The sequence below is a fragment of the Oryctolagus cuniculus genome, chromosome 3 (genome assembly GCF_051225735.1).
Source record: "Oryctolagus cuniculus isolate XC-2025 breed Fujian yellow rabbit chromosome 3, ASM5122573v1, whole genome shotgun sequence".
NCBI lineage: Eukaryota > Metazoa > Chordata > Mammalia > Lagomorpha > Leporidae > Oryctolagus > Oryctolagus cuniculus.
The window spans coordinates 159,885,248-159,906,578 of record NC_142869.1 but is presented as its reverse complement, the minus strand read 5'-3'; the positions used below and the strand labels follow the sequence as shown (position 1 = coordinate 159,906,578).

Here is a 21,331-nt window from a genome sequence, read left to right as displayed (position 1 = left end):
CACGGTGCCATGATGCAGCAGTGTCTCCAGTTTGGGAAGACGCTGTTCTCTCTGATGCAAAATTCTCTAGACCAGAGCTTCCTAAACTTTGAACTTTTTTTTTTTTTTTTTGACAGGCAGAGTGGACAGTGAGAGAGAGAGAGACAGAGAGAAAGGTCTTCCTTTGCCGTTGGTTCACCCTCCAATGGCCGCCACGGCTGGCGCACCGCGCTGATGCGAAGGCAGGAGCCAGGTGCTTCTCCTGGTCTCCCATGGGGTGCAGGCCCCAAGCACTTGGGCCATCCTCCACTGCACTCCCTGGCCACAGCAGAGAGCTGGCCTGGAAGAGGGGCAACCAGGACAGAATCTGGCGCCCCGACCTGGACTAGAACCCGGTGTGCCGGCGCCGCGAGGCGGAGGATTAACCTAGTGAGCCACGGTGCCGGCCTAAACTTTGAACTTCTAACAGATGATCAAGATCCTTGCAAAATGTGGCCTGTGATTCAGGAGGTCTGGAGTGCAGTCTGAGTTTGCATCTCTAGCAAATTCCCAGGTGCTGCTGATGCTATTGTCCCAGGGCCAGACCAGGACCAGAAGCAAGAGTCTAGAGTGAATTTTCAAGATGTCACTGAGCTATTTTTTTGCTGTTCTTCCACATTCTTCTATAACCTGTTTAACTGTGCTATAGTGTACCCAGTAAGTTAGGTTACCCAGGAGAGCAAACGTGTAGACTATTTCTTAACCCTAGAATCATTTGTGAAACAATGCAAATAAACAAACACCAGGGCCCTTGCCCCACACCAAATCCATTAAATCGGTACTTTCGAAAGTGCAGCTCAGGGTTTTTTGTTGTTGTTGTTTGTTTTTTAAACACAACTTTACTGAGATGTAATTCACATGTCACACAATTTACCCATTTATGTGTACATCTCGATGCTTTTTTGGTATATTAACAGATTCGTACAACCATCAGCATAGTCAGTTTTAGACCATTTGGATCAGCTCAAAAACACAACACTTACTAGGAATCTTCTCCATTATTTGTGTGGAATCTTATACACATGTCTTTTAGATAAAATTTATTTACAATGTTGTTCAAGTCTTCTATTTTCTTATATATTTTCTACCTACCCTTTCTATTCCTCATTTTTGCAAATATTAGTTTATTTATTTGAAACACAGAGTCACAGAGAGGGATAGGGAGAGACAAAGGGGAAGATATCTTCTGTCCACTGGCTCACTACCAATATGGCCACAATGGCCAGGGATAGGCCAAGCTTAACCCAGGAGACAGGAGCTTCCTCCAAGTCTTCCACATGGGTAGTAGGAGCCCAAGTACTTGGGTCATCTTCTGCTGCTTTTCCCAGGTCATTAGCAGGGAACAGGATCAGAAGCAGAGCAGCTGGGACACAAACAGATGCCCATACAGGATGCCAGTTTTTAGACTGCAGCTTTACCCACTATACCACAACACTAGCATCTCTATTCATTACTAAACTTGGGTTATTAAAGAAATTATTAGGTAATAGCTGAATTATATTTTCTCTCTTCATTTCTGTCAGTTTTTGCTTCATGTATATTGATGCTCTATTTTTAGGTGTGTATATATACTTACAATTGCTGTATATTCATGGTTAATTGACCCTTTTATAATTATAAAATATCTTATTTAATCTCTAGTAATTTTTAAAATTTAAAGTCTGCTTTGTCTGATATTAGTATAGTCACCAGTTTTCTTGAGGTTGCTGTTTGTATGATATATCTTTCCCATCCTTTTACTTTTTTCTTACAATTTTTTTAATTTTTCTGAAGTCACTTTATTCACACAGTTTATTTTCTTCCTTGATATTGTTAACACATCAAAAGAAGTAAAACGTAAACGACTTCAGTGCCAGCTGACCAAGTAGAAATCTGTTTCTCGAAAATTCTCGTACCGTATGTTTGAAAATGGAACACATTCTTCTTCCAAACAATGCTCTTTTATCTCTTCTCCAAGGTCTTCTCCAGCTCCCCAGTTCTAGTGGTCTCTGGCCACAGGCACTTTCCCCCTCTCTGGCCTGGGCATCACATGTAAGAGTAGTCAACTTCACTTCCTTCAACAGATGATAGCACCAGTTTTCATCAGTATCTCCTGTGTGGTCGCCAGTTGTCGTGGTAGTGAGAGTTATGAAGGATGGGTCTGGTGCAGGTGAGCTTTCAACATTCCTCTTTTTAATTTGCCCCAAATGACTCTAGGATGCCCCTCTTCTGATTGTCCCTGAATACACGAGGCCGGAACTTCCTCACAGTTAGGCGAGACAGTGAGCAGGATGTATCCAAACTGTGCTTATTGGGTAGGCTTCTCACTTATCTTGATTCAGGGTGCTTTTAGTGCTGCTTCCTTCTGAAGGAACATCCTTCTTAAGCCTTGCTCTTCCTCCTGTTGGTTGGCAGAGGATAGTGGAGCAGCCAACACACAAAACTACCATTTGTGCATGGCTAAAAAACATGGTGATTTGATAGCATCCAGGGCAGTTCACAGCCACGAAGTAGGAACTGGGGCTCTGCACCAGGTGCTGCTTCTTGCATTCTTCTCTTCTGGAGAGGGATAGAAGAGATCCGTTGTGAGAGACGTGCTCGCATGGGTAGGTTGTCTCTTCCAGAAAGGCCATTGTTTTGTTTTTTATATTTTTATTAATATATAGTACTTGTACATTTTTGTGGGGTACAGTGTATTATTTCAACACATTTAAGTAGCATAAGCCAATCAATCCAGGCAACTAGCTTTTCCATTTCCTTATGTTTTCTTTGTGCTTGGAAACTACCTGCCTCTATCTTTCAGTTGTTCTTCTAAAACATATACTGTATTATTATGAAATATAGTCATCCCACAGTGCTTTAGAACACAAGAGCTTATTACTTCAATCTAACCCTACTTTGAAACCTTTTAGTCAATCTTATATGATACTCTCATTCTTCCAAATTCTAGTAAGTTCATATTGTCTATTTTTAACTTCCATATGTGAGACAGAACATGTAGTATTTGTCTTTCTGTGTCTTTTTATTTCACTTGACATAATGATCTCTAATTCTATCCACTTTGCTGCAAATGTTAGAATTCCTTTTTTATTACAGTGTAATATTACAGTTTTATATATATATACCACATAATCTTTATCCATTCATTAAATCAGTAAATATCTAGACTGAATCCATTTCTTGCCTACCATGAATAGTGCTTAAATAAATGTGGTGCAGGTGTCTCTTTGATATAATAAATTCATTTATTTGGACATATGCCTAGTATGAGATTATGTATCATATGGAAATTTTATTTCTTGGCTTTTAAAATTCCTATCATAAATTATGTTTCTACATGATATCAGCCCAATAATATATTATATATTATATACTTATATATAGTATGCATATGCATATATACTATATATGTAATATGTACATATGTACATATATAGTATTAGTATATAAGTGTACTGTATTATGCAATTGCTTTTTAAGTCAGTTAAGAAAGGAGAGAAAAAAACACATTTATACTGCCTTTTTTAAATATTTATTTATTTGAGAGCAGAGTTACAGAGAAGCAGAGGCAGAGTTACAGAGAAGTAGAGGCAGAGAGAGAGAGAGAGAGAAAAGTCTTCCATCTGGTTCACTTCCCAGTTGACCACAATGGCCAGAGCTGCACTGATCCTAAGCTAGGAGCCAGGAGCTTCTTCCAGGTCTCCCACATGGGTTCAAGGGCCCAAGAACTTGGGCTATCTTCTACTACTTTCCCAGGTCATAGCAGAGAGCTGGATTGGAAATTGAGCAACCAGGACTCGAACCGATGCCCATGTGGGATGCCGGCACTGCAGGCAGCAGCTTTACCCGCTATGCCACAGTGCTGACCCCAATACTGCCTTTTGTAATTACATAATGATTCTTATCAGGGTTCTTTTTTATTTGTGTGGATTCTAATTACTGTCTGGAATTCCCTTGCTTTCAATCTGAAGAATTTTCTTTAGTTTTTCTCCTAAGGCATGTCTGGAAATGACCAATTCTCTGTTTTGTTTATCTGATCATATCTTTACTTCACCTTCAGTTTTGAAATGTAGCTTCCCTGAATACAGAATTCTTTGTTGAGTTTTTTTTCTTTTATTTTACTTTTAATTTTTAATTTCTAAGTTTTTTTGAAGTGAGCACTTTATATGTTATGTCACTGTTATTTTCTTTTTAAAAAAATAAATAATTATTTATTTATTTATTTGAAAGGCAGGCTTACAGAGAGAGAGACAGACAGAAAGGGAGACAGAAAGAGAGAGATCTTCCATCCATTGATTTACTCCCCAAATGGCTAAAGTAGGCCAAGGCCAAGAGCCTGGAACTTCAGCCAGGTCTCCAATAATGGTATTAGGGGTTGAAGCAATGAGGCCATCTCCCACTGCTTATACAGGCTCATTACCAGGGAGTGAGCTAGATGGGAAGCAGAGCAACAAACAGGAAATCATTAATATGGTCATATAAGATGCTGGTGTCACAGGTAGCTTAACTGACTACACCATCAGGCTGGCTCCTCCCAGAGTCTATTTTCTATATTGTCACTTGAACGTGTAACCTCTTTGAAACTGAAGGCATTATAAGGAATAAATCAGCATTTTGAGTCCAAAAAGAAAACCCAAAATAAACTAACACACTATGTTCTTGAATATGGAAAACAAAAAAGTCAAATCTTTTTGTTCACTTACTATAACTTTTTTAATAATAAAAGAGTCTGGAGGTGAGTGTTGTGGCTCAGAGGGTTAAGCTGCCTCTTGGGACACTCACGTCCCATTTCAGAATGCCTGACTTCAATGCCAACACAAAGAAAGTGTCAAGTTCACATATGGATTTTCAGTAACATTTCAAATTTTTCCAACTTCTTAAGATCACTGTTGAAGATAATAGTAGCAGTGTCTGTATATATTTAGTTGATGAGCAGAAGCAAAAAATATAAAACATTTACTTGAACTCAAAAATTTTTTGCAGTTATTAAATCTTTATTCTGTAAGTTTATGATTATGGTACTATAACAGAGCTGCTGTTCAAGGCCTAGAATAGGCAAAATCTCAAAATATTGATAGCACTGTACATCATTTTTACATTCAGTATGTATGGCTTCATGATGGCTTCTCCTGGTTCTTTTCTTGATGACATTATAGTGTCCTTGAATTTGGTTGGTTAATCATGTATAGCTTTTTTAACCCATATCTCTTTGAATTCCATACCCAGTAGATGCTTAGGAAACTAATTAGTTTAGATATCTACAGGAAGTCCTTATAAAATGCAGTGGTGACCATTTGGTACAGGAGTATGCTGCTTGGAACACTCACATCCTTGATTGAGTGCCTTGTTCAAGTCCAGGCTTTATTGAGTGCCTTGTTCAAGTTCCAGCTTCCTGCTAATGTGCACCCTGGGAGGTGGCGGCTTCCTGGCACCCACACAGAAGACTCAGATTGAATTCCTGGCTCCCTGCTTAAGCCTGGCCCAGTCCCTGACATTGTGGACATTTGGGGGATTAACCAGTGGATGAAAAATTTCTTTTTCTCTCAATCTTTCAAATAAAAAGTCAAAATAAATAAGTAAAATGTGATGGAAAATATACTTCTAATGTATCAATCACAAGTTTCCCTCAATATGATTAGAAAACGGTCAAAACAAATTCCAAATAAGACAATTTTATTTTAGATATCTTTTGGCATATAAATATCGTTCTTTCTTCTTTTTGAAAATTGCATGTTATCCCATTGTACATACACATTATAATTAACTGAACAATATTCATGTTGACATACATATGAAATTTTTCATTACTTTTCATTTGTTGATCAATCCATATTATTTGCCATCTAGAGTTCCTTGAGTTATAGTTCTCTGAAAATTAGTAAAGAAGAAATAAGTACAAGTAAGTTTTTTTTTTTCCTACTGAGCTCTGATGAAAAGATAACTAGGATAAGATTCAAAAGAGAAGGTTCAGGCCATTGGTACTTCTGTGTCATATTAACTAGACCATTTCACTACTCTGAGTTATATGTAATGTCTTCTATTTCACAATAGAAGTAATATTATTTGTCACTGCTCTTATGAGGACCAATATTTAAAGTACCTAACAATAATAGCTGCATTTGCTAGGGGTTTTTTACTCATATGTGCCAGTTTTTTTTTTATTTTTTTAAACTTTTATTTAATGAATATAAATTTCCAAAGTACAGAATATGGATTACAATGTCTTCCCCCCCCCATAATGTCCCTCCCACCCGCAACCCTCCCCTTTCCCACTCCCTCTCCCCTTCCATTCACATCAAGATTCATTTTCGTTTCTCTTTATATACAGAAGATCAGTTTAGCATACATTAAGTAAAGATTTCAACAGTTTGCTCCCACACAGAAACATAAAGTGAAAAATACTGTTTGAGTACTAGTTATAGCATTAAGCCTCAATGTACAGCACACTAAGGACAAAGATCCTACATGAGGAGTAAGTGCACAGTGACTCCTGTTGTTGACTGAACAAATTGACACTCTTGTTTCTGGCCTCAGTAATCACCCTAGGCTCTTGTCATGAGCTGCCAAGGCTATGGAAGCACCCTGAGTTCACTGACTCTGATCATATTTAGACAAGGCCATGGTCAAAGTGGAAGTTCTCTCCTCCCTTCAGAGAAAGGTACCTCCTTCTTTGATGACCCGTTCTTTCCACTGGGATCTCACTCGCAGAGATCTTTCATTTAGGTTTTTTTTTTTTTCCAAAGTGTTTTGGCTTTCCATGCCTGAAATACTCTCATGGGCTTTTCAGCTGGATCCGCATGCCTTAAGGGCTGATTCTGAGGCCAGAGTGCTGTTTAGGACATCTGTCATTCTATGAGTCTGCTGTGTATCTCACTTCCCGTGTTGGATTGTTCTCTCCCTTTTTTATTCTATCAGCTAGTATTTGCAGACACTATTCTTGTGTATGTGATCCCTTTGGTTCTTAGTCCTATCATTATGATCAATTGTGAACAGAAATTGATCACTGGGACTAGTGAGATGGCATTGGTACATGCCACCTTGATGGGATTGAATTGGAATCCCCTGGTATGTTTCTAACTCTACCGTTTGAGGTAAGTCAGCTTGAGCATATCCTGAACATATGTGCCAGTTTTTAATGCTATTACATCATGTATATTATTAAATTTGTTTAAGAGGACAAAAGATATCATTATTATCTGCTTTATGTAAAGAACACCAAAGATTAGAGAGGTTGATTATCTTACTGCTCCCATATGGGAAAGTTAGTATGATTATAAGAAGCCTAAGCAGTTTAAAAGGAGGATTTCCTACAGGAACAGGGAGCCAAATTAAATCTACAGCTGGAAGAACCAGAGAGTGATTGAACATAACCAGTAGTAGCAGCCCAAACAAAGAAAAATTTAAAATGCATTAATAAATTCATGATCAAAACCAGAATGAATGTATTTGAATTCAATTACAAGAAGAGGAAGACAAAATTATGATAGAAAGACAATTTGGCAACTGAGATTCCCGATTGGGCTCTTTCACCTACTGATTGTTTGAGTTTGCCAAATGACTTATTCTCGACAGGCCTCAGCTGTTTACATGGGAATTGCACTATGTGATGTCATAGACTATTGTGCTAGGGTAAGAACAGAATAATAACACTTGAAGATGACCTTACCATAACTCAATATGCACAATAAAAACAAAAACTTTACAACATATTCATGGGTTCCACTGGTCCAAGTTTCTGAGTCACTCACTGATTCTTCCGTTTAACAATACCTGTTACACACCTAACATATGCCAAGCACTGCAGCAAGTAGTGTTGTCAGTGAACAAAACAAAGTCCTCCTTTTCTTATTTTACAATCTAGTGAAGGAGGACAGAAAATAAATACATAACATGTTTTATGTCAAATGGTGCTAGATGCTGTAGACCAAAGAATACACAAGGGATGTTGGTGGAGGAGGGAATTATCCCAGCCCCAGTGACCTCTTAGCTCCTCAAATACACCAGGTTTTCTACGGAATGTGTAGCAGATGATTAATCTGCCTGAAATTTCCTTCCCCTGAGGATTCCTTGGGTTAACTCTGTCTCCTACGAGAGCCCCAACATGTGGCACACACCCTCTCCACCTCTCTGCTCTCTGTGGTACTTTCTTTTCCCTCCTAATAGGTCATACAAATTGCTTATCTGTGTGTTTAATAGCTGTCTCCCCCAACCAGAGCATGAGTTCCAAGAAGGCAAATCTCTTTTTGTCTGTTTTGCTCCAATTTGTATTCCAAACCCTATACAGTGCCTGGTAAGAAGTAATACTCAATAAATTAATGAATGGATGAATTGATTAATAGGTAAATGAATAAATTAGGAGGAAGTCTGGAAAGTCTTCTCTGATAAGGTGACCAAATAGCAAAAGCTTGAATTTAAGAGTTAAAACTCAGGGAAAATTGTTAAAGTGTTCAACATCTAGTTGGTAGATTTTTATGTGGCCTTAAAAATAGGTTTAAAATTATATCTATAGGATTAAAAATACTATGGAAATTACTTATATATTTAAGTGAAAATGCAGGATCAAATATTTGCAAGTGTTATTATTACAATGATGTAAAAAAAAGTCTATAGAAGAAAAGTTAGAAAAATTTGCCAGAAATTACCAGTATGTTAGAGTGACTATTGGTGATTTCACTTATTATTTTTATACTTTACAAAGTTTTATAGTGTAGTCATATCTTCGATATGAAAATAAATTTAATTTTTAAAAAAGTTAATCTAAGTAATGTTTTCATTCCTGATATTATAAAAGTGTTTGTTTTATTTGTGTTTTATATTTAAAAATATATTGAACAATGTCGGTAACCTCTGCTAAGAGGGATCCAGAGTTGAATTAAAAACTGGAAATGTGTCACCAAAAGACACACATAAGAGGTGGAGAGGGAGGAGAATCAACTAGCATTCCTTCTTAAACAACATCACATCTTTCTTGAGTCTCTCTTCCGGTAAGATAAGCTCCAAGGGGAGGAAATCTTATCCACTAGGTGTGCCTCTCAGGAAACCAACATAGTGCATGAGTGAATATAAATACAACATAGCAACAGGAAGAGGAAATAGCCCTAGAACCCATGTTAGCCTGAGCTGTTCGATTACTTTGGTGACGAAGATATAATTGAGGATCAGCCTTATGTATTAAGAGCTAAAGTATGCAAGGGATATATTATTCCATTTATTTCTAGAATAACTCATTGAGGTAGGAATCTTATTACCAAATTTCAAATGACAAAATGAGAAACATAACTTGTGCAGAGTCATACAACCATGATTCAAATTAGATCCAAATTTCCCTAAAACACTACTCAAAACTCATATGTAGGTGGGAGAGAAGGTGCAAAAATATCTAATTTTTCTGATAGGCCCCATTTTCAACATTTCTGGGTGCCTTAAATGTTATTTGCTAATTCTTGTCTTCAATGATTATTTTTTTCTTGCAAAAACCTACAACTGCAATTTTTGAACATGGCTGCAGCTTCCAGCTACAGCAGCATGAGCCTAAGGAATCATGGACCTTGGCCCAAAAGCTTCTGCAGTATTCAGACTGCCAGGGTCCTGTGAGGGAAGGACTTGTGGTAGTGAGGGAGCCACTTTATTTGAATAGATGCCTTTGCAATGAGTTGAGAACAGCTTCCTTGTCTCAGTGCCTGCCCTCTTGGGAGAAGCTATGTCAGGAGTAGTTCTGTAAGCAGAGATTGGGTGAAAGCAGATATCTAGAGGGAGCCTGAGGCTGAAATAGAAATTTTGCATTTGGACCAGTTGATCAGCTTGTGCCTTGCAGTGATGCCTTCTGTTGGATCAAATGACTACTTAGTAACCTGTCCTAAGATAAACTGGTAGCTGAAAAAACAGTCTTTGAAATCAATAATTTAGTATTTATATGTACATGTTCACATATGTACATTCATAAAAATATTAAAACACATTAGATTTAGTTTAAGTACAACTTATACATTCCAATACTGAAGAAAAGTGCATTGATTTGTACTCCTGGATGTGGTTTGTAGCCAAATTGTTGAGAAATAAAGTAATATGTTTCTGTTTATTTTAAGTGACACACATAATGTCTCCTTATAATACCTCTCAGTGGAGTTCACAGGAGAAAGGAAATGTCTTGAGTTCTGTCTTTTCCTTAAGTGATGATACTGGAGGCCACACAATTGCCTTTAAACTCAATTATCGCACAACTGAATGCTCTGATAACCTGCTAAAACCAGAAAGTGCAGTGTTATTAGTGAGCCAGAGAAAGAGGAAACCCCAGAGCAGCCATCTACTGTCTTCATTTCTCTGCAATCAGCCCCTTCATATCCCTGATAACAATGACAGGAAAACTTCTCGGCCATCACTGCCAGGTCTGTATCAGATACTTTGCCTTTCACAATGAATTCTCCGTCCTCAGAGGCCGCGATGTGGAAACTTGCAGGATTCAGGTGGAGATAATCAGGTGCTCTCCACATCTTCCTTATGCACCTCCCATTATTCCTGCAGAGGTGAAGGCTGCACACCTCAGCGGCTCTGGTCACGTTGACAATGTACCTCCCTAAATCAGAGCCCACAAACTGCTTCACCTTTGTACAGTTGCCCTAGAAATGTAGAAACAAATGGGTTTTAGTGTTTTTCCTGATATTGATACAATCAGAGCTTCTAGGCCCTCAAGGCAGTTCTTTGCACTTGACTGAAACCTTGAATCTTATGGTTTAGTGCCAGTTGGTGAACTCTGAGACTCCTAGGCACTATAACTCCCATATGAGTAAGGGAACAGGTCTAAGGGACAGGAGGTGGGAAAAGTATGTTACAGGTGGGCTAAGAAACTGAACTTGCAAATGGACCCCAGAGTCAGCATATGAGACCTTGCCTTCCTCCAATTTATACCGTTTTTTTTTCCTCCTTCTAGTGTACAAGTTAATTGGTGTGAAAAAAAGGAGAGGAACAAACTCAAATTTGGATTTGTACCAGAGCTTCTACACCTGGACTACCATTCAGTGACAGGATGCCTTTCATGGTTGTGTTAGAACCTAAATCATCATATTTCACTCAATTCTTTTTGGATGTCAAACTATGGGTTTTCTCATAATTCTGTTCAGACATTATTTGATCTGGGTTCTAATGTCCATGTACAGTTCAAATATAGGCAAGTCAGCAGGCTAACCAGGTCATTTATAGTTGTGTGATTCCTATTATAAGTTTTAAACAGAGGCCACCAAGCTGTGCACACAGCCCCTGATGGAGCTCTGCTCAGGACTCACATGGCAGCTGCAGTGGAATTTCACACCTGGAGTCAAGAATTGCTCCACTCCATTTGCATCTAATCCTCATAGGTGGTCATAGTCATAAATATTTCCATGAAAGATAGTCTCAAAAGCAGCAAATTGAGTCCACAGAGTCTAAAAATAATATCATCATCCTGGCCTTATAAAAAATTCAATTTAACAAAATGTCTTCAGGATGCAAGTATTATAAGTCAAGTCAAAATATGTGACACTATAAAGATATAAACTAATGACACAGGGAAACACAGAAGAGATTGTGATTAATGTGGATTGGGGAAAACTCAGAAGATTTTTCTCAGCCGGGAGAAATATGAAGAGATACATAAATCTTATTTTAAATACTATTAATTTTCAGCTGATATTGCTGTAGGAAAAAAAACTTCAATATGAAGATTAAAAAGTTATTATCTGATACTACTTCTCAAAGTAGAATAAAGTGCATTTAATGTAATGGTTGAGCATATGGGTTCCAAGGTCGAATGGTCTGTGCTTAATGCCAGTTCCACTACTAACTAGATGTTGCACTGCTCAGGTTTCCAATCTTGTTTCCTCATCTGTAAATGAGGATGGCCACTACCTCATATGATAAGTAAGTGGGCAAATCCAAAACAAAAATTCTTAGCTAGATAGTAAATAGTCAACAAGTATCCGTGTTATGATTGTTATTTTCACAAGTTAATAATATTTACTGACTCATTGTATGTATTGGGCACTGATTTGGACTTTTATTATAAAGCTGGTTTACGGTGTGGGCCATGAGAGCTTTATTGAAATGAGCTGTGCAGGAAAGCAGAGTAAATACTCTAAAAAATGTGGAATATGCCTTCAAAGTGTGGACTTACCTTAGATGAAGTCAAATTCATGTCTCCCCAGATAACAATGCCTGCAGCTCCCAATGCAGCACTTTCTCCTATGGTACTGATTAGGTCTTGCTGGATAGAAGAGAACAGAGTTCATCGTGACTTTGGCTATATGGCAATCCACCAGAAATTGAGATTAGAGACTGAGTTCATTGAAGCAGGGTAGGACCTGGGCTCCTGTATCTGAGAGACTATTCTCCACTTCTCACAAAAACACAAATGCTCAATAACCAATGTTCAAAATCATCCTCCATAGCAGAAGCAAGTTCATATAAACATGTTTAAGGAAAAACACATTTCACCATGGGAGAAATTATTTGAAGGCAATTAGCCTGAGGATAAATAGTTATCAAAAAATTGTTTAAATGAAGTTGACTAGGGGCATATACCTAGAAACCAACCTCAATATATGACCCAGAAACAGAGGCCAAGCATTTTCTTTCCCCAAATGCAATCCTCTTAAGCAGAATCCTTCCCATTCTGTTACATACCCCAGTGGAACTTCGCTTCCTTAGTTACTCAGACGGGTTCCTGTTACTTCATTCCCAAGGCCAGGCAAAGAAGCAATGTTAAGAGCTTGCTGATTTGGTCTAGGCTGTGTACTTAATCCCTGACATTATATGTGTTTAATTTCAAAGTGCCTGATTTAATGGACTTTATTTGTGAGTCATCCATTCACGGTAAAGGCACCTGGATTTTTCACAATATGGTTAAGATAGATGAAAAAATTTCAGCAGGAAGAATTTTTGTTTTATAATCTTAAATGTTTATTGTTTTAGTGTTTAAAAATTAATATAGGGAAGGAAATGAAATCAGCATATGAAAGAGTGGCCTGCACCCCCATGTTTATTTCAACTGAATTCACAATAGCTAAGATATGGAATCAACTCAGACGTCCATCAGCTAAAGATTGGATAAGAAATTATGGTATATATACACTATGGAATACTACACAGTGGTAAAAAATTAAATCCTTCATCAAGATTCATTTTCAATTATCTTTATATATAGAAGATCAACTTAGTATGTACTAAGTAAAGATTTCAACAGACTGCACCCATACAGACACACAAAGTATAGAGTACTGTTTGAGTAGTAGTTTTACCGTTAATTCACATAGTACAACACATTAAGGACAGAGATCCTACATGGGGAGTAGGTGCACAGTGACTCCCGTTGTTGATTTAACAATTGGCACTCTTATTTATAACGTCAGTAATCACCCAAGGCTCTTGTCATAAGCTGCCAAGGCTATGGAAGCCTCTTGAGTTCACAGACTCTGATCTTATTTAGACAAGGCCATAGTCAAAGTGGAAGTTCTCTCCTCAAAATGAATCTTGATGAAGAATGGGATAGGAGGGAGAGTGGGAGATGGGATGGTTGTGGGTGGGAGGGGGGCTATGGGGGAAAATCCACTATAATCCAAAAGTTGTACTTTGGAAATTTATATTTATTAAATAAAAGTTGAAAAAATTAAAAAAGAAATAATAAAAAAATGAAATCCTGCCATTTACAACAAAACAGATGCAACTGGAAATCACTATGCTTAATGAAATAAGCCAATCACATAGAGAAATACTATATGTTTTCCCTGATCTATGGTAAGTAATAGAGAAACTAAAAGATAATCTATAGGAGTAAAATTGACATTTTGAGATTCAATGATTTTTAACAGTTCTTGTCTTGACAGTTAAGGAACAGTGTTTTTTTTCTTCATACTATTTATTGAACTCTTTACATAGGGTAGGGTTAATCTTATGAGTATAATGTTAACTGAAAATTGATCTTCATAAAAATTAAGAATGGGAATAAGAGAGGGAGGAAGAAGAAGGGTGGAGGGAGGGAGAGAGGGTGGGGTGGGAAGGATCATTATGTTCCTGAATATGTATATAGGACATATAAGAAATTTGTGTACCTTACATAAATTTTTTTTAAAAAACTTAACACGGGGTTGGTGTTGTGGCACAGTGTGTTAAGCCACCGCCTGCAATGCGGGCATCCCATGTTGGAGTGCCAGTTCAAGTCCCAGCTCCTCTGCCTCTGATCCAGCTCCCTATGTGTCTGGGGAGGCAGTAGATGTCCCAAATACTGAGGCCTCTGCCACCCATGGGGAAGACCCAGATGGAGCCAGACAAGGCTGTTATGGGCAGTTGGAGAGTGAACCAACAGTTGGAATCTCTCTCTCTCTCACTTTCCCTCTCTGTCTCTCTCTCTCTTTCTCTCTCCCTCTCCTTTCCCCCTCCCATCCCCATGGCTCTACCTTTCAAACAAATAAATATTTTTTAAAAATTTAACATGTTCTAGGACATTTCAGGGAGAAATTAAGAGTTGAATCTATGTTTCACTCTTTAGAATACTAAGTATTCACTTTTTACTCCAAAGATGAATTTTCAGCAGTTATGTGCTAGTAAGTGTATTGAGTGATTTGGTGAAAAATAAAAGGGGAACCTTACACTATACTTTTCCTTTACCACTTATATGAATATCTATACTTGAAAGAGAAATCTATAATCTGACACATAAAGATTATAAAATTTCAGCTTTTTTTTTTGTCCTCCTGGGCAGTTTTCTTATAATTTTTGAAAAGGAAAAAAATCTTTAGTTCAAGGTAATTTCCTTTTCAGGTTCACATCCATTCCCATTCCCATGACCACAGTACCTGTAGAACAGGTCAGAGCTGACTGTTCTGACCAGGGAGGCAGACTTTTGGGAGACCCAAATAAAAAAATGTAAGCAAAAATATTTTGAAAATGATGAGTGGTGTGATGAGCGAGCTGGAAGAGGAGCCACCCATGCAGCATCTGGACTGCAGATGCTGCTGGTCCATGTCCTCTACCCCTTTCCACAAAGACATATTCCACCACTTCAAAACTTCCTTGGATAGAAACGAGATAGTCACATGGTGTGGTCTGAGGGGCAGAAAGCCTCAGTTGCCTTCCTTTGGGTGGAAGCTTTGTCATCAGAGGAGGAGGGACACACAACATTTGTATTTTCTATTTAGAGGCTATTGAACTGTATTCAATAAGTTTAGGAGCTTACAGATGTTTGTAGTGACATCCACACCTTCTGAGGGTGATGCTAGTTTCATTCCAATGTGTCTTTCCATGTCATTGTGAGAGGGTTCATTGAAACTAATGTAAGATGGCAAGTCTTCAGGCACATGTTTGAAGAGAGAGGAGGCTGTAATAGATATTAATGCAGATTTCTCCCCAAATTAGCTCACGGTCACCGAGCAGAGAGCAGGATACTACCCAAGTCACAGAGCAACTGTGTTTGGGCTGCAGAACAGCCAGGACACCACCAGCGAGGGAAGTCACAGATCAGATGCCTCTGCGTGGAACCCAGAAGAGTATGAGCCATATGGATGATATCACGTGAAAAGAGAAATAGAGGAATGCAGACCTAGTGAAAGTGGACTCCCAGGGCCCAGAGGAGTACAGAGCTGCCTGGCCTCTGCCCATTATCCAGGAGATTGAATGACAGTGCCAGAAGTAGGAGATGGGGCTACATACATACAGGACTCTTCCCACACTGGGTTTTCAGTCCAGATGTTGAACAAAGTGCACATAAGTGAGATACCCACTATGGGGAGCTGGAGCATCACGAATGAGCTCCCTCTGAGGGAACATTCATTAATGGCAGGGATAATTATCTTAAAGTCTATAGCCATGGAAACACTTTCAGTTATTTTTAAAGCATAATATCGAGTTATACCTAGGTTACATTTATATGTAAGTAGTGTAGGCAACCTTCTGTGTGAAATCAGGTGTTACTGCTTCCATATTATTCCCTCAAGTATGGTTGCTGCCTGCGATTCCATTCTTAGATACCCCATGTTCAACTTTAGATACGTGTGAACTTTTTTAGTGCTTCTAATTTTCATATGCATTTTCTCATTTGACATTCATAATGTTTCTGTGAGGTAAGTAGGCAAGTAACACTGACCCATTTCAGACACTGAAGTCCAGGAAGATTAAGAGATTTGCTACTTTTTGGTAAAGCTTTTTTCTAACCTTAACTGTATGTTAAGTGTATATTCTAAAGTACGCAGGTTTTTTGGGAAAGTCAAATACAAAAGTCCTCAGTAATCTGAATTTGGTACAAATGACTATCAAGTATTTTACAAATTGTAATCACATTTTTATGGTGGATAGGATACAGTGGTAAGTATGCTGATGACTTAAAATCTTGCAAACAGCTTGCTGCTCAGAAGATGGGAGGGGTAAAATGTGAGACCTAAACTGTTCCTTCTTTCCTGGGGGAGAATGGAAGTTTATCTGAGGCAAAAGCTACCGGAGAGATAGGCATACCCCAGGTTTGCAGAACATGCAAAATGTACCAGTAATCTGAACTAATCTCTACAAAAGAACATTTTGTTCCTAAAAGTTTATTGTTTCTCCCAAAAGTGCATTTCTTATCACTAAATAAAGGGATTTTTTGAGCCAAATATAGGAAAGAATTCTCACAGAAGAAGGTGGTATTATATTTCAATTCCAGCATTGAGATTGTTCTGTAAAGATTTAGGTAACTTCTTTTTTTTTTTTTTCTTTTTTTTTTCTTTTTTTTTTTTTTTTCCCACAGGCAGAGTGGACAGTGAGAAAGAGAGAGACAGAGAGAAAGGTCTTCCTTTTGCCATTGGTTCACCCCCCAATGGCCACCGCGGCCGGCGCACCGCGCTGATCCAAAGGCAGGAGCCAGTTGCTTCTCCTGGTCTCCCATGGGGTGCAGGGCCCAAGCACTTGGGCCATCCTCCACTGCACTCCCAGGCCACAGCAGAGAGCTGGCCTGGAAGAGGGGCAACCGGGACAGAACCTGGTGTGCCGGCGCCGCAAGGCGGAGGATTAGCCTAGTGAGCCACGGCACCGGCCTATATTTAGGTAACTTCTTAAAATCTTCCAGATCGTACTAATTGCTTGTCATTCTTCACTAATCACTTTATTTACCACTGATTTTTCTGGGCATTATGAATGTCAGCTCACCGTGGACTTTTTTCCCTTCCCCGTCTTGTGAATGGCATCTGAGACTCAGCATTTACAATGCTTTGTACATTGGCACTCTTCTCTCTGATGAATACAGCTCCCCCCACTGCCTGCTCCATGCTCCACAGATACCTGCTAGTCACTGTAGAGTCCCCACTTGGGTGTTTCCCAAGCCTCTTCATTAGGATACCAACACTCAGAATGCCTTTACATTTTAACACATGCTGGTGAATTGAAAGTTGTAATGGTGGAAAAAGAAGAAATATCTCCATTAAACTATATTAAGCCCTTGGTATCTAGTAACATCTTAAAACACTACTACATCACAGATATGAAGGTCTAACCAAGTCTCAAATTTTCTCAGAGTAGAAATTATAAATATAAATATACAAATCCAAAGACTAGACTACCAACTACTTTCCCTAGAGGTTTCCAGTTAAGTGTCTATACTAGCAAAAAGGAGAAAGTGGAAGGAAAATCTAGCTAAAAATTTATCTGTTTTTGAATTATTTATTTTCACCTATTTTAAAAATTACCTCCTGGTTTGTATGAGGTCTTTGACAGCCTATAGACAGGTAAAAATAGACAGAATAGAACTTCTATCTGTAGGTTTGAACTTGGGCTACAAAATGGTGTACTAATGATTTAAGTATTAAGTTTAAAAACACACAACTGTTACCAATTTTCCATTCGTTGCTGTCACAAAGGCAAGAGAAAGCAAGATGGCTGAATTCATAAGCTCATCTACTTTTTGCAATTGTCTTATAATTTTAGCATTATCAGGAAGCTGGAGTCAAGAGCTGGAGCCAGGGAACAAACTCAGGCACTCTGATACGGATGAGGGAAACAACTGCTAAGCCACGCACTCACCCACTGGTATTATTTTTTTTTTATTTCATTTTCCACAAACCTTTTGAAGTTTCCTTGTGCAATTTAGTAGTGTCATGTATATTCACATGTTGTACTCCCTTATCCTCTTTATAAAAGCCAGGATTATGCAACTGAGGGGCTGCTGCTGTGAGGTAGTAGGCTAAGCCTTCTCCTGAAGTGCAGGCATCCCATGGGGCTACGGTCCCAGCTGCTCCTCTTCCAATCTAGCTCTCTGCTATGACCTGGAAAAGCAGCAGAGGATGGTCCACGTACTTGGGCCCCTAAACCCATAAGGGAGACAGGGCTCCAGGCTTTGGGTCAGCCCAGCTCAGGCCGTTGCAGCCATTTGAGGAGTGAATCAGCAGATAGAAGACCTCTCTCTGTGCCTCTCCTTCTTTCTGTTTGTAACTATGCCTCTCAAATAAAATAAATAAAATCTTTTTTAAAAAATAAAGGATTATGTATTTGAAAGAAAACATTGTTTCCCTTGATATTTGAGATGGTGGGGACAGAAACAAGAATGTCATTAATTCTACTACTACATGTGTGAATAAATGACTTCATTTAAAAATATCCCCACAGACTTTATAAACTGTTCACAGCCAACCATTTCAATAACCTTCCAAAACAGTCCATTGTAAGGGGGTATATTCAAAGTCAGGACAGGAAGTATAGCAGTTCCAGGTATTGCACTTTAACTCCTTCTGACCTTAAAAGAATAATAAGGTAATAAAAATTCACTTTGCATAAATAAAGAGTCTAAGTGGATACTCATCAAGCAAGAATTAAGCTTTTATCTGATAGACCATTACCTGGGAGTTCTTAAGGAGAGCTTAATTTAAAAAGAAATATATATTTTAGAGATAGGGAAGAAATCTGCCACAATGAGCGAGGAGTTTCTTACCTTAGAAAGAAAAAATAAAGGTTCGTCTCTATATCCTAGCCTTGTGTAGACAAATACAGGCAGAGAGCAATTGTGAGATGTCATGGTGGAGACCCTCAAGGATTCGTGCACTCGAAACTGTGAAAAGCGCAAAATGTTTTCACTGTCTCCAAGGGCTTTTCTGACGCCTATAGACGGATATAAAGCAGCACTGCTATTCCAGAGCCACGAGAGCTCATTATTCCTCAAAACTTCCTCTTCTGGGCATGACCCAGTGTAGTTTGGGGCATAAATATTATAATTATGGCAATCAGGATATAAATAATAACCCCAAAGGCCCTTGGGTCGGCTCTTAATTCCCAATTTGAGGGTTTCCTTCATGAAAGCTTTTGCACTTTCTTCAAAGGTTGCCTTGGCTAAATATTCGATGTCAGTAGCTGATACATTCGCTTGCATATCAGAAATAAGCTTTCTTGACTTCTGTCTGTAGACATCTTTTGTGTTCCAGTTCCGGGCCCACTGTGGTCGCCAATATTCCCAGTCTATAACAGCAAGTCCACTGAAGTCCTTGGCGGGGATGTAATAATTGATGTCCTGATCAGCTTTCTCCAGATGGACTTGCAAACTTATGTTCTGAGGGAGGCCTCCATTAATGGGGACCCCTTCTGATGTATACCAAGGATAGTATCCCAATCTGTTGACATAAAATATAGTGACATTCTGCCCCCTGGCCTTGGCCAAAGGGCTTCCAATCACCTGAAACATTTTCAAATTTAGTTTTAAATTGTATTTCATCAAACATTGATCCGTTGGAGCATTCCAAGCTGCAATAAAAGGTTTCCTTTGGTAAATTGGGAGTCGTGCAGGTTTTAGAGAAGAGATTGACTTCAGAATGAAAAGCATGAGCAGCCATGATGTGAGATGTATTGGTTGAACAACACAAAGCCTTAGATGTCCTTCAGATAACAGTTTCATCCTAAAATAAAAGTCCTGTGTTATCTTCTACTTTAACAGATGACCTGTGGAGAAATTTAATTTCCTGTTAGTGGTTATTTTGACAAAAAAAGATTTAAATATTGAACTGGGGGCCGGCACCACGGCTCAATAGGCTAATCCTCTGCCTGCGGCGCCGGCACACAAGTTCTAGTCCCAATCGGGGCACCGGTTCTGTCCCAGTTGCTCCTCTTCCAGTCCAGCTCTCTGCTGTGGCCTGGGAAGGCAGTGAAGAATGGCCCAAGTACTTGGGCCCTGCACCCGCATGGGAGACCAGGAGGAAGCACCTGGCTCCTGGCTTCGGATCGGCGCAGCACACCAGCCGTGGTGGCCATTTGAGGGGTGAACCAACGGAAGGAAGACCTTACTCTCTGTCTCTCTCTCTCTCACTGCCTGTAACTCTGCCTGTCAAAAAAAAATCTAACTGGATATTATTATTATTATCACATATTTATATTTTAAGGTGCATTTCATTTAAATGTCTCAAAGAGATCGTCTAATAAACAGAGATACAGAACAAGTGTAGTGACCTAACTTATATTCAGGGACAAGCATTTAAATTTCACATTCATGGAGCACCAGACCCCATGTCCTGAATACAAAGTGAATAAGATGTGGTCTTTGTCTTCAAGAAGTTCATGATCAAACAGAGGTGTAAAATAATATTCTTTATCATTTTGGAAACTTCATTAAGTACTAGGCATGGTGCTTAGGGGCTTTGTAAATATTTGTTTCATTTAGTCTTTTTAATAATTGTTTAAAGTTTATGATAACATTTCCATTTTACAAATAAGCAAACCAAGGTTGAGAGAGATAAACAGGCATGTCTGACATCATGTTACACAGAAGGTAAGGCAACATAAAGTTGTAATAATTGAAAAGTATTATTACACAAGAAATTACTTCTCTGAAGTAGGAAGTGTATAGGAAGAGAAAGTGGCAAACAGTGATAGAGATGAAATCTTCAAGGTGAGATGCGAAGATGGGTAGACACTTGGATGGTAAGAGAAACAGGACAGCAACCACTTTGTCCCGTTTCCTTTGAGAGTTGTTGGTAAAGCTCCTACCAAACAATTTTTTAATCAACTAATCGAAGGATTTGATAGCACAAACCTTTATATCCTTTAGTATCATTTTAAAAATGCATTGTGGTTATGTCTAGCAGAGATAGATTAGGGCGTACCATAGATGTGTGTTTCTTGACAGAGAGCCCCATATACAGACCCCTTTCCTCTGTAGTGAATTCTGTACCTTGGGTGGACTGATGGGAGACAGATCCCATGTTTCATTAAATAAGCCAAAGTAATTGGATGCTCTCCCAGTCTTCTTTAACAGCTTGTATGCTGGTATGTGACCTTGGCCAGGCCAGTTAGACGCATCTTACTCTAGACTTTTAATTTGTATCTCAGGATTTAAAGAGCCTGAGAAGTGGTGTTGCCATTGGTA

At 38.8% G+C, this 21,331-nt stretch overlaps 1 protein-coding gene and 1 pseudogene across 1 annotated transcript; both read right to left on the bottom strand.

The window, feature by feature from the left end:
- Window positions 1-2,346: 2,346 nt before the first annotated feature.
- On the bottom strand, window positions 2,347-9,299 carry LOC127491547 (small ribosomal subunit protein eS27 pseudogene; annotated as a pseudogene).
- An 830-nt stretch (window positions 9,300-10,129) lies between these two features.
- Window positions 10,130-19,867, bottom strand: LOC100337723 (hyaluronidase-4). Its single transcript, XM_002712068.5, has 3 exons — window positions 18,914-19,867; window positions 12,143-12,232; window positions 10,130-10,613 (listed from the first exon to the last, which is right to left on the bottom strand). Exons 1-3 carry the CDS (start codon window positions 19,865-19,867, stop codon window positions 10,203-10,205), a joined length of 1,455 nt encoding a protein of 484 aa, XP_002712114.3. The 3' UTR covers window positions 10,130-10,202.
- Window positions 19,868-21,331: the final 1,464 nt, after the last annotated feature.